At 33.9% G+C, this 14,454-nt stretch overlaps 1 protein-coding gene across 1 annotated transcript; it reads right to left on the bottom strand.

The window, feature by feature from the left end:
* Nucleotides 1-498: 498 nt before the first annotated feature.
* Nucleotides 499-9,619, bottom strand: LOC136800700 (tyrosine aminotransferase-like). The gene is made up of 12 exons (XM_067057355.1): nucleotides 9,323-9,619; nucleotides 8,470-8,574; nucleotides 7,906-7,973; nucleotides 7,493-7,651; nucleotides 6,542-6,680; nucleotides 6,150-6,202; nucleotides 5,790-5,872; nucleotides 5,255-5,321; nucleotides 4,527-4,655; nucleotides 4,302-4,385; nucleotides 2,771-2,869; nucleotides 499-1,140 (listed from the first exon to the last, which is right to left on the bottom strand). Exons 1-12 carry the CDS (start codon nucleotides 9,516-9,518, stop codon nucleotides 1,027-1,029), a joined length of 1,296 nt encoding a protein of 431 aa, XP_066913456.1. The 5' UTR covers nucleotides 9,519-9,619; the 3' UTR covers nucleotides 499-1,026.
* Nucleotides 9,620-14,454: the final 4,835 nt, after the last annotated feature.

Consider the following 14,454-nt stretch of genomic DNA (forward strand, 5'->3'; position numbering starts at 1 on the left):
GATATACACCATTGCAATGTCTTCTGACATTACATCACGGACCCAACAGCTGATTGGTTGCAAGTGACGTATTGACTGATATTACGTCACTTTCAACCAATCAGCTATTGGGTCCGTCGAAGATATTGCAATGGTGCATATCATGAATATGGTCGATTGATACACCCCTGTCTTACATCCCGGTGGAATTTTTTTCCTCAGTGGGGGATAAAAGAATACTATGGGGATAGCAATTCTTTTGTTCAAAGGTTAAAAAATCCAGTGGGGATGGTTTTGGAGGTGCAATTTTTAAACATTGAATTTCGAATGGAGATGAAATAAAAGTCAATTTCCCAGTTGGGCTGAAACTCCGGGGTATTTTCCAGCCAGGGACGAAATTTTGCTCAAATTTTTCAGTGCGAGCATCAGTGGAGTCCCAGCGGGTCTGTGACACAAGGATGTATTAATAAAAATTAGAAAAATAGAATGGGACAATAGATAGATAGAGACACAAGATGGTTCACTTACACTAAAAATATACATTACTACCTTTTTCTGGTCAAAAAAATATAAAAAATTCTCCTTATAAATAAAAAGATTGCTAAGTATAACAAAAGTCAGTAACAAAAAAAAATTTAAACTTGTCATTAAAAAAAAGTCATTCCAATTAAATACATGAGAGGTAAATTATATAAAACACAGTTAAAACTAAAATTTTAGCATATTTTCAACATACCTTTTACTAAGATACAATAACGAAAACTTTAGACGTTTTGGGCTATTTATAATAATAATTTTCAAAATCAATTATTCCAGAGAATAAAATTTGAGAAATTGTGATTAGAAAACATTTTCTTTTCTATATAAAAAGTATTAAGAAATCATATTCTCTCAAAGCCTACTAGAATAAACTTTTGAGTTGAAAACACAAGGAAACGTTTGCCACGCTTTCCCATATCTCAAAATTATGTACCGTTGTACCAAAGCTCAGTGAGCCTTAAACGACCAACGCCCGGCGCCCACATTGAACGCCCAATTGGCGCCCGACTATGAGATAGCGATGACTTCTTCACAAAACTCTTTGATGCGGCTACACGCTTCTTGGATCATATGCGGTGGAACGGTCAAAACGATTCTGAAGAAGTTTGGATATTTGAAACACTGAAAGAAAAGAAATTGTTAGAATTAATGAAAAAAAAGTTCGCTGGTGTAGAATACACCTTTTCGACCGTACCGCCAATTTCCGTGCGGGCATTTTTTAGTCCGTTTTACCACCCTAAAACCGTCCCAGTCTTTTTTTCGCACCTCGGCAAACAGTTACCATGATTCCTATCCTTGCAAAGTTAGATATTTTTTGTTTCAAAACACAAATTGTTTGCTGATTTTAAAACAATGAATGGTTAACCCTTTAAGTGCCACGGTCATTATTTCTAAGCTTTTTAAAGAAAATCGCTACTTCAAACTTTAAAGGCTTATATCTCCGGATCTAGAAAGAGTTAGAAGCTTATTTATGGCTCGTTGGATAGCTATAGTCCGCTGCGCGGACCTGCCTGAACGATAGAAAGGTGCCCAGTGGTAAAACTTCAAATTAATTCGCTGGAGGACAGAATTAAGTAAAGCAGGGCCAAATTTGGAGGTTCTTGGATCACTATCGTTGACCAAAAATGGTCAGAAAACGGTCAAATCTAAAAAAAAGTGGATTTTTGTCAAATTTCTGAATTTTTTGACTTTTTGGCTTAAAATCTTGCTTGAAAAACTCGCTTTCGACTTTTTTGCTTGACCATGAAGCCCAATCCAATTCCTACGAGTTAGACCAAAAATGACGATTTTTAACTCAAACTGGGCATTATAGGAGGGCTTAGCCCTCCTACATAGACCATGTCTGATGTATACCTCATTGGCACTTAAATGGTTAAGGTAAAAGAAAGATACTACATCATATGTGGCGCATACAATACCAAAATTGCTAACGAGATAGGCGTAAAGCTTCCTCAACCACATTTAGAATCAAATGTTCCTCCGTCCTCAAAACGATGTATAGTAGAGAAAAACTTGCCAGTATGAGTATCTTGGTCAATGATGGTATGTTTTCATCATTTAAAGGTTTTGCTTTGTTTTTGATAGGTTGGCGAATGAAAAATTAACCCCGGCGAATTCTAGATTCTAGTCCAGCGGATTCTTATTAGACCTGATATTGTATTGATTAGCGTGCATACATGAAGATTAAGAAACGGTGTATTTCTTCTCAATACAAAAGTTTCTTGTTTACGCATTCATCGGTTGATTAGAAATTGTAACTTTCACTATAATCATCATAATCTATAACTTTATGTAACAAGCTTTACTTAAGTTAGTTAGTTTCCGCTTAAATATTGAGCATTCTTAATTGTGTAGAGAAACACAAAAAGATTAGCGTGAACATGTGCTTGAGGCGGCGAACCGAATTTTTATACCGGCGAATTGTAATTTTTTTTCTTGTCTTAAAACGGCGAAATTCGCCGTTCGCCAGGCCTAAGAAAGACCCATGATCATTCTTTCCATAAATAACACCATGTAAAAGGTTTATTGTTTATATGAGAGCTCAGTTAGGCACTGTATAGTGAGTTTATGTATTTGAGGTAAATCGAAGGAGATGGCATAAAGCAAAGTTGACATGTCACCATCCTTTTTTTCCAAATTCCTGGTTAGGCACTCTATAGCGAGTTTATGTAATCGAAGGAGAAGATATAAAGCAAAGTTGACATGTCGCCAAAATCGCTGTCCAGTTAGGCACTCTATAACTCGCTCTTACCGTTCCAGGCAGACAGAAAACTGATTTGTTGGCAAGTAATTGTTCGGTGAAATGTATATCACTCTCAATGGTGCCAAGTACTTCAGTGTCTATACCAACCTACAAATGATGGAAGAAAGATTTTAGTTATTTAAAAGGATATTAATTACTATAAGGTTAAATGAAAATTAGCCTGGATATCTAAGCTTGAAATTTCAGAAAGATAAACTTATACCGGGTGTCTCTGAAAAAACTTCCCCCTGTTTGATTCAAAATTGCGAAAAAGTGAAAAAAATGTATTAGCTTGATTTTTTTGAAATCGTTTAGAGGAGGGTTTAAGTTAAATTTTGGTATATCAATCTTTAAAATTGCTTCATTAGATCAAAAGTTATGACAAAAAGAGTAAAAAATCTTTTTTCAAAAAGAGCGAAAAAAGACGAAAAAACAGGGTATCAAATCTTTTGTTAGAAAAAAAGACACTCAAACTTTCTCTTCTCCACTCAAATAGACTCGCTAAGCTTTGGAAACTTTTGGAAAAATTTTGATAAAAGTTTGTTGCTTGTTTAAACTTCATGCTCATTAATGAATCCAAAAGGAGCTCTAAATTAGCAATAAAATCATTAAAAACGAATAATAAAACAAATAAGATACACAGAAGTTCAAAATTAAAACAATGTTTTCTTGTCTAATTTGATACCCTGTTTTTTCATCTTTTTGCGCTCTTTTTGAAAACAATTTTTTTACTCTTTTTGTCATAACTTTTGATCTAATGAAGCAATTTTAAAGTTTGATATACCAAAATTTAAATTAAACCCTCCTCTTAACGATTTCGAAAAAATCAAGCTAATATATTTTTTCACTTTTTCGCAATTTTGAATCAAACTGGGGGAAGTTTTTTCAGAGACACCCGGTACTTCAACATACAAAGCTCTGAAATTACAGCTTAGTCTCCCAAAAATGAAAGTACGAGTCCATGTTTCCAAAATTTTTCTAGTCAACCTTGGGCGACAAAACAGAAATCAATAAAAAGTAGCCTTTAGCAGATATTTAAACCCATTTAAATCATAGAGTCCATAAGCAAGTTTGCATCATAATCATTTACCACCTAGATATTCAGGCAAAATAAACGATGTACAAAACTGTCCGGCACAGCAGCCTGTTTCTCAATCATTAACAAATTTATAAAATTGGATGTGTCAGATTAAATAAAATAGACAGATTTGGGATAAAAATAAGCGGAATCTGATCGCTTTTTATTTTACAAAATTTGTTACTCGATTAATTACTCTAACTACATCGAGTTTTAGGGGCTAGATGGGAATCTTTGACCTCAAGCGAGAAAAAGTGAAGCCTTAAGATTTTTTGTATGACAATTCAATTTTGTCTTTTTTTTATTTTTGAGCTGCATATTTTGCGAAATCTAACGATAGGGTTTACTTTCAATCCGTTGTTTGGGTGGTAACCACGTGTTATGAATGGGAAATAAGTTCATTTCCCATCTAAAAGTCTCAAATCTAGCCCCTTCGGGACTTTGAAATCAATGTAATCTTACCATCATATACATAGCACCACGTGGCTGAATAGGTTCCAAACCATTGACTTTAGACAAACGGTCCATCGCTAATTTAGCATTGTCCTGTGAAAAGTAAAAGACAAGCTTTTGTTTTTCAATGAAGTCAATGTTTTTAATCAATTTTCACCATACCATCACCTTATAAGTCCTGGTGAAAGTATTGATTACTCTGTGAAAAAACAAACAAACAACGATAAAATGTACCTCGATATATCGTAGATTTTCGTCGAACCATTCTTTCGGAGTTTCAGATAAGATTTTTGGTAAAGCTCCCTGTGTGACGGAATTTGCACCCAAAATACGAGTCGCCAGGTCATATAGTCCTTTTCGTACCTGCAGAGAATTACCGATCAAAATAAAAGCAAACTGGTAATGTTATCATCAATTTTACGAGTTAAGAAAAATTCTTTGGGCCGAAATTCGTGGGGGAGGGGTTTGAGTGGCGTCTAGGTTATACTTATATTCTCAGTCTGTTTGGAACAATTTGAGTCTTTAAATCTCATAGTAAATTTTGGTTTTTAAAATGTTGCAGGGAATTCCCCTTTTTACCAAATATTGTGGCTTTGATTGTATACTGGACATTACTCTCGGGTGCCAAGTTGAGGAGTGGGATTTTTTCGAAATTAAATAGCTGTAGGATGTGTTAAGAATGTCCTAGATAAAAGAATTTTGAAGATCAAGCCCTCAGAACAGTCAAGGTAAAAGAAAGAAGTTTCTCGAGCCAAAAAGCATCTAATCCTAAATAAGATATCATCGTATAAAAACTTTTGTTGCGAGCTCCCTTGCAGACACTAGTCCGTTTCCCCGGGATATGCTATTTTCCGCTAGCCAGGGGTGTCAAAAATATTTTTTCCCTTCCTGAAGAAGAAAATGAATTAGATTCGCATTATTCAAAATGGTTTTACTTTCACTTTCGTTTTTGTTGAACATACCTCTGCCAAAACGTCGTTTCGATCGTGTATCTGTATCCAACCAAGCCTCCAACCAGGTACTAAAAATCTGAAGGGAAATGATACAATAATTTGAATCTAAAATGAATTTAAACAATTCTACAAAATATTCTTCGGTTATACCAGATGCCTTCAATCCGTAATAATATGTGTCAGCTTACGGAATACCCCTGTGTCTGATATCTTTTTTGGATGGGGCTTTAAATTTTATTTTATTTATATAACACCCCTGTCTCACAGCAGTGGAGATAGAAATCTCCATCGAAACCCCAGTGAAGATAGAAGTTCTGTTGTTCCAAGCTCAAAAAATCCAGTGGGGATGGTTTTTTGGATTGCAATTTTTTTACATTTGAATTTCGAATGGGGATGAAATCAAGTCTATTTCCCAGTGGTAAGGTAAAATTGCAGGGTATTTATTTCCACCGGGGACGAAATTTTTGCCTAATTTCCCAGTGATGGGGGGTGTCCCAGAGAGTCTGGGACACAGGGGTGTTTTATACATACTATACTACCATACCTTTTCGAAATTGCACAACAAGATAAAATAGGTACGGTCGTGGTCAAACTTGCTAAGGGATAAAATGTCTCTCCGGAGAAAACCTAAAAAAAGAAATAGTTTGGACGAAATTTAGATTTTAACATTTTAACGTTTTTAAAATTTTTCCTTTTTTTTGGATCGGCTTAGCCAGAAGTGAAACAACATTTTCATAAATTGTCGCGAGAAACTCTTAACTCGTTTTCAAAATATTGCTATAGTAATTGATTTCAAGAGGAGTTCATAAAAAGTTTAGTTTATACAAGTAACACTTGAAGACTCAAGGGATTTAATCACCTTGGCAATGGTTTCGAAACGATGCAGTCGTTAGTACTAACTTACGGAATAAGCGTAAATTTCGTCCGCTAATATCGGAATTTTGTGTCTTTCAGCAACTAAAATATAAAAATTACGAATTCAGTACAACATATTTTACAGTAGAATACAGTCAAATTTTTCTAATTCAAGCCTCCATAATTCGAATCTTTCTCTAATTCGAAGAAAATTGACGGCCCCTTGAAGATCGAACTAGAGAATAATCGTTCATAAATTTATTTGCAACACAACGCATTTGCATATAAAATACCAAAATCATGTAAAAAAAACCAAATTATGTTAAAAAAACAAAACAGGTACAGACGAGTCTTTATATCTTTAATCTCTATTTCTCGAACAAATTTTCGTTACTTGTCGATATTCGAGTTATAGAGACTCGTCAACTGTAACATTCATACCTTCTAAGATATCAATAAGATGTTTGCGCGAGTAAACTGAACCGCAAGGGTTTGATGGATTTGTGACCAGAATGCATTTCGTTTTTTCATCGATTTGTGATTCCAAATTGTTCAGGTCGACTTCCCATTCTTTCTCAGGCTAAAAAGAAAATTGTTTAAATTGTATGTACTTGATAATTACATTGGTAAGCCCTATTCAATGCAGTTTTAGTCATGACTGGCTTTTTCCTTACAGAGGATGTTCGGTTCTGTATTGAATGGTATAAGAGTCGTCTCGTTAGAACCTTCTTACGCTGTCGTTTATACTGCCTGCCAGTTTGCGAAACACGGACACACAGTTTTTTTCGGATCAAATGCGTTAATCCGGCGTGAACCACTAGGGAACTAGGTCAGCGCACTCTCACCTCATCCACGATGTATTGTGGAATCGATTCCTAGCACAGTCACCGACAGGCTTCTTGAGTTTCTGTCTACCAATTTCCTCTCACATGGAATGGGTTGGCCAAGTGAATCACAGCAACGAGTGGGAATCGAACCCCGACCTCCTGGACGGCAGTCAAAATTGATAACCACTACACTACTGCATTTGTAAAAGTTTATTGACAGTAACTGTTGTGCCTTTTAACACCTCTGTGCCACAGACTCGCTGCGACCCCCTAAACGCTTTTTTATCCCGTAATCCTGTAAAATGGGTTTCAATAAAAGGAAATATAGAGGTTAGTGCTCTATCCTCATTAGAGTCATTCTTGATTTTGATTTCCTTTAAAATCTACCGGATTTAACAGAGCCCTGCTACCATAAGTAAATGTCTGTTCAACAAAACTGCAACTACCACTCATATTAGCCTGTACTATTCCAAACAATGGGATATTTCTTCAGCGAAGGAGAGTCTGGTATACGGGCTATAGAGCATAAACATTTTGTCCGAAAAAAACAACACTTTATACTTACGAGTAAATTATAAAATCGGACATCGAGAGCGTTTGAAACACCAATTGTTTGATATAAGGAGAAACCAGGTCTAGGACAAACGATGTTGTCTCCAGCATTTGCCAGAGCTGACAGACAAATCTCGATGGCTCCTGAACACGCGGAGGTGATGATAATATCCTTTAAAAGCATTAAAAACACAAAAGTTTAAACAATAACAATAACATTTTGCGCGTCCGTTCTAGAAAATATAGTGAAATATTCTCGAATTGCGACCCTTTCCACAACGTGCTCTTTGGAAAATCTAAAAGTACCCTTAGGGTCCGCCGCCTACTTTGAGTGCACCACCCTCCGCAGTTTTTTCGTTTCTCGACTAAAAGATTTGCAATGTTTAAAATCCAAAAACAAAAAAAATAATGTCTATTAAATGATACCTTTTCCGTAAGTGGTGCGCCAGGGACAGACATATATTCTGCGATTGCTTTCCTTGCTTGCGTTTGACCTAACATACGGAAGTTAAGCGTGTTAATCTTTTCGGATATAAAAAATCTCGAATTATAAGTTTAAGCTCACCTACACAACAGGCTCCAATACTTGCAACTTGTAATCTTAAAGAGATAATAAAATGCTTTGAAATCTTCCGCGCTGTGGATTCCTCTTATGGAAATGAGCTAAACTTCCAAAGTAGAGATACACAAGTTACAAGTCTCTCCAATTCGAATCTTTCAATAATTCGAAATAAATACTGGTCCCCTCAGCTGAAAAGTGGTCTCTATAATTCGAATCTTTCTCTAATTTGAATGATTGTTTTTATTCTGTATATGTCTAGAACCCATTTTGACAAGTCTCAAATATTGATTTTGAAACACACACCTTAGACAAAAAGATTAGAATCTTTTGTTCAAGACCATAAACGAAATCTTTATGCCAAATACTCCATTATCTCCATAATATACTTAGTGTATATAAAATTAAAAAATTATAATAAAACCACTCACCTACTGCTGGAGCATATCCATTATTCTTATGCGAGCGTAGACTTTCTTCGATGGCTTTTAAAATATTGGGATGTGGTAGCAGGTTACCGAATATCGTTGGGTCGCCTTAAAATGAAAGGAAATCGATTTATTTTATCAGCGGCGATTTTCAGAAAACTCATCTCCATGTAGAGTGCGGAACCCAGTTGGCGTGATAACCCATTTGGCGTGAATTTGACTGACGCCAACTGGGTTCTGCACTCTATAGCAATAAAACCAAACTTGGACCCAGTCCCTTAGTACGCTTTTTTATGATTCTGAGATTCTGATAGCGCTCACGAAAGGTTGTATTATATCAAGTACATCAGTAAAATTAAAGAAGTGATGCAGAGCGAGGGCTCTGGGTACGAAATTGAGAAAAATATCTCTTAAAGATCATGCACGTGTGGTACATGTAAAACGAGAGAATTTTCGTAAGTCAAATCTTCGGTCCGTACAAAATATGAGGCCCCAAGCCAAGAAGCTCCCCGATGTGATGTCGTGATAGGGACTTTCTTTCGAGCGTGATTACATGATTTGAAAAATGTTTTTTTTCGTGTTTGCAAGATTAGAGGTCAAAACGTGATTCTGATTTGAAATTTATGAGCCGTGATGCGTGATTTGGACTTTGTTCAAAGAGATACGTGATTATCCAAGTTATTTGCTGATTTGCATAATCGTGATTAAAGACAAAAAAATTCGTGATTGATATCGTGATTAGAGTTACCGCTGGGGATGCCTCATACATCGAATGTTAAATGTTTTTCAAACCAATGTTATTCTTCTTTTTCAAATTACAACTCGCTGGAAGGATAATTCTAAACTATAAACATACCAATTGAGAGTGAGATAGTTGATAAATTAGGGTTAGGTTCGATTTTCATATTATCCACTATTCTTCGAATTGGATTGACTGTCCGTTTAGCCATGTCCGATGATTGGACAACCCATTTCCGCTTTCTAGAGTGTCCGTTACATAGTTCCATCCGGTCTTCACTGTTATTATTACTGTTACTTTTTTGAGAATCCATGTTTTTCGTTTTTATTTTATTCGTTTGTTGTTGTTGTTTGTTTTAAGTGAGTGTAGTTTTGTAGTTTTTTTACAATATTTTGTTGTTGTCGTTGTCTCTCTAGAAAAGAAGGTTGGAGTTTCATCAGATTTGATACACAATCAAATACACGTTTTTTTTTATAAGCAAAACGTTTATAAGGAACTCGAGGCTGAAAATGGTTCAAAAAATAAGGAATTGTTAAGGAACTGCTCAGGCTGAGAATAAGAAAATAAGTTTTAAGGAACAGTATTTTTGCAAATCCAAACTTAGCAGCTATGTAAATAAGGAACTCGATAAGGAACTTTGAGGCTGAAATTCTCCGTAAAAATAAGGAACTGCAGGCTCAGAGCAAAGTTTGTTTCTTTCCTTTAAAAAGAATGCTTTAGATATTTGAACATGATATCAATGACAAGTTTATGGATCTCTCCTGAAAATTTCACAAAAATTAATCTAGAGGAAAGGAAGTTATGATAGGAGTTCTTTACCTACCGTTTCTCTGGTAGGTTTCCTTACGAGAACCGGAATTTTAAGTACCGTTTTTTTTACGGGAAAGAGCAGTCGCTAAGATCAAAACAATGGAAAATTGTTTGGGCGCGTGCGCAGGCGACACTACTAAACGGTGTATTGTCCTCGTGATGTTTATTAAGGTCTAACAAGAAATATTCCAAAATGTACCAGATAAAATGTGACGCGTACAGTTGATGAAAAATGTCAGTCCGACCCGTTTTTTTATCTCTAATATGTTATATTAACCTGACATAATGTTGAGTGACCTACAGCAATCTTGAAATATAGTCTGTGCCATGAAAATATGATCATAACATTCAACTTACCTTCTAACCTACATTTTCAAACCAAAATCAACAATGAATATATACAATACATCTTAAACGTTATCATTCATAATTTACCAAGGCGATTTGAAACACAAATGCATGTAATCTTATTATCAAAATCAAAAACTTTTCTCAATTCTTAATAGCATCAAGTGGGAATTTCCCTAGCTACCTTTAAAATATTTGGCTCGAATAAAATAATCTAATTTGCAGACAGATGCAAAAAAGACGCCGTTTTCTTAAGAGGAACTCGGAGAAATATAGTGATCTTTGAATAAAGAATACCTATTTTAATTGGTTTATATATTTGTCAAATATATTGTATTAAATATATTTGACCGGGTAGCTCAGTCGGTAGAGCATTCGCCTTACAATCTAAGGGTTGTGGGTTCGATCCCCGGTCACCGCCAACTCAGCGGATGAGTAGCTTAGATTGGGGTAATCTGATCTAGGCGGTAAGTTACTGGGAGCTGAGGGTAGGTGTGGCGCTCCACCTCAACATTCGATCTCCCAGGTCTAGCGCAAATAGAAAAGGGGATAGACTCCCTCACTCCCGGCTCCGCCGACAGCCACCAGATGAATATACTTTACTTACTTTACTACAAATATATACCTATGCCTCAGAAACTTGACTATTTGAATATTGGTATTCTGAAATTCATTTTAGCGAGACTCAAAAGTCCCGAAAGAAGTATGATGACTGTGAATTAGGACGAATACCAATGGTCATTATGTAATCAACTGAACGACTGAAAAACGGAAAAAAGTTTCTAATTGGTCAAAAACCCCAAAAATGTTTACGTTTGAACCTCATAAACCTAGCTGGCATCAAATCATTTTGTGGTAAAAATGATAATATATAATGACTTGCGATAATTAGAGAACAAAGTCAAAGGTACACACTAAAAAAAGTTGAAGCTTATGGCAAATTGCATACAGAACCAAACAATATATTTTTTCGAAATCTCACATTTTCAGTTGGCGCTTGCATAATTATTCTCCAAATTTAACCAATCAAAACTTTCTCTTAAGTAATTATTTCATAAGGGAACATCAATCAAATACAGGTTTTTTTTAGAACAAATTATATAAGAACAGAAGGCTTCGATAGCCAAAATATTAAGAACAAGTTAAGAATATTTTAAGGCTTTGCAGACTCTTAGGCTTAAAACTCTGAAAGTTAAGAAGATCTTAAGACTTCAAAAGTTTTGGATGTTCTTATAAAAAAACATGTGTAGAAGGAATGCAAAACGTGCTTCCGTATCTAAGAGATAACAGTCCAAATAATTATTGATAATTTTGATTTGTCATAATTATTTAAGTAAATTTACTGCTTTGTTAAGTAAATGTCATGCTTCATGCTATTATAACTGTAGAATTTAAGCATGGAAATAACCATTTAGTTCATTCGTTCATCTAATAAATAAATATTATGATCGACATAGACTGAAGTCGTTGAAAATGCGTGTAGCGAAATTTAGTTTTTAGGATCCTTTTCTACATTCTTCCAGCGTAAACTACCTCGTAAACTGAAAATATAAATGAAACAAAACTGAAAATATAAATGAAACCATAGAACTTCAGTATAATTTCATATTAATGAAAGAAGAAAGATTTATACATCAGAATTAGTAATATTTTATCCATTTCTAAAGTGTCTTAAAAATAAAATAAAATAAAATCAAAAACCAAAATTTGAATGAATCATGATTTTTTAAAAAGGTTAGAAATAGAACAAAATACTTTAAAGTTATATTATTAATAAATGAAAGGAAATGCCTCACTTCTTGACAGCTCTTCTGATCGACTATATCGAAGCTGTGAGACATGACTGAGAATTCAAATAAACGCAATTCTTGTTTGCCCTGGAAAGTGTTTCTTCTTATTCAGATACACATGTTTTTATAAGAACAAACTATATAAGAACATAAGGCTTCGGTGGCCAAAATGTTATGATTTTAAGAACATTTTAAGGCTTCCCAGACTCTAAATCACCCAATTTCTTAGGAAAATGGACCAAAATACATTAAAAATGGGGAAAATAAGAATATTTTTAGGCTAAAAACTCAAAAAGTCAGAACACCTGAAGGCTTCAAAAATTTTGAATGTTCTTATAAAAAAGATTTTCCTCCAGACTTTTTTAGTTGGAAAACACCTAACCTAGATAGAATCATCTAAATAAAGAAAAATCAGCTCACTTATGAATAGGATTAAAGTCGATTCCATAATCTCATGATTAAAACTACCAAGCTTTTTTACACTGTTTTATAGTAAGCCACAATTTGACTCAACTGCATGCAACACTACACAACATAGAGAGGTCTGATAAAAAAGTCTTTTTAAACAGTTATTTCCCAGTACAAAGAGAAAAAGATAGTTCTAATGCTCCTAATCCAATCACTGGCATTTGGGTGAGAGAGAGGAAAAGACATTAATATCATAATACCACAATAATAAGGTTCTATTGTTTGAGAAATATTTAATCGCACTGCAGACAGGAGTGGATTTTTATTCGAAATTCCTCACGTCTCTACTTTGCCCTGTTTTGCAAATCAAGTATAGTATAGAGGGCAGCAACAAGGAAACTTGTCAGCAATAAACCGCTAATCGTGATGAATAAACAGAATCAGATCTTTCCTGATCATTAAAAAACTGACAGATTTATAGACCTTCTTTGTAATTAAATCAAAATAATTTGAGCCAAAACATGTTAGTATTCTAATAGAAACTTTTATTAAAAATGTACAACTCCTGTTTGCCTATCTTTTCCATATTTACCCAAGCCCTTCTTCAATTAAGAAATCCAAAATTTAGTATTTCTTATTTATCAAAGTATCTTTTAAAACTTATAAATAATAATTTATATCAATCCAGAGTCTACTCAAAGAATTTTGAAAATTTGTCATCCAAGAACTCTCATTTTCCTCATCTTTCTGTTTCTCAACAACTCGAAAATATATTATTCAAGATTTTTTCACTAACATTCTTTTAATAATTCATTACATGTTACCTCATATATATAAATAGTCTCTTCTTTCAATGAATAATCACATTTTTTCCTGAAACATTATCAAAAAGGAGACAATCACCCAACTACATTTTCTCATGTATTCTCAATTTAACAATTTGTTATAACCAGTTGGATTTTTAATATACCCATATAAGTAAATACATGGAATAAATCATTAAAAAGTGAATTGTGAACTATAAATTTTCTACCGAGATCTTGTTACTATCAGCTAGCTTTAATTTAGAAAAAGAACATCAATTGTATCTTGTAATCTACAAAAAGCACCTTATCAATGGTACATGTGAGCAGGGGACATGAAATAAACTTTTTAATATCAACAGATTAACATTTTCTAAGTTTCTAAATCAGTTACATAAAATAATCTTCTGAGCCATGCTTTTAAATAAAAAAACATACTGAGGTAGATATATCATTCCTCATTCCTAATTTTCACCAGAGTGGTGTTTCTTAATTTCATAGATGACCTTTACATCAACATAAAGCACTAGTTAAATCTTGCTATTAAATTCAAAATACAATTTCATTTAAGCTTTTACTCTGTTTTACTAGTAAAATTTTTTGAATTAGATGTCATTTAAATTATCAAAAGTCTGATTGATTAGAATTACAGAACACTGTTCTGGTTAATAAAATAACAAACTGTGTTTTGTTTTTCTCATTCTATATCCATTCAAGGGAAATAGATATTTTCAAATAAAAACAAACAAAATGTTCAAAAAGATAGTAAAAGAATCTAATCTCTAAGAATATTGAGCAAAGTTGAGCAAATTAGAATCTCAATTCTTTCCTATACTTGATCATACTTAACTGAAATTAACCAGTCAAGCATTTTTGACTTGATGAATAACTTTTGTGAAACTAATTTTTTCTTAAGTGACTTGAAATTCTCATTAAAAACTGTAGGACCTAGGAAAAATTGCATAAAAAAAATATGAGAAGAAAAAATTAATGATAACTTATAATAAATCAGCATTAATGTGTTATTGTTTTAATGCTGGAGTTTTTAATTAATCAACATGACATTGTGATTAGCAAAAATTCTATAGCA

Source organism: Clytia hemisphaerica, unplaced genomic scaffold, assembly GCF_902728285.1.
Source record: "Clytia hemisphaerica strain Z4C2 unplaced genomic scaffold, Clytia hemisphaerica genome assembly, whole genome shotgun sequence".
Classification (NCBI taxonomy): domain Eukaryota; kingdom Metazoa; phylum Cnidaria; class Hydrozoa; order Leptothecata; family Clytiidae; genus Clytia; species Clytia hemisphaerica.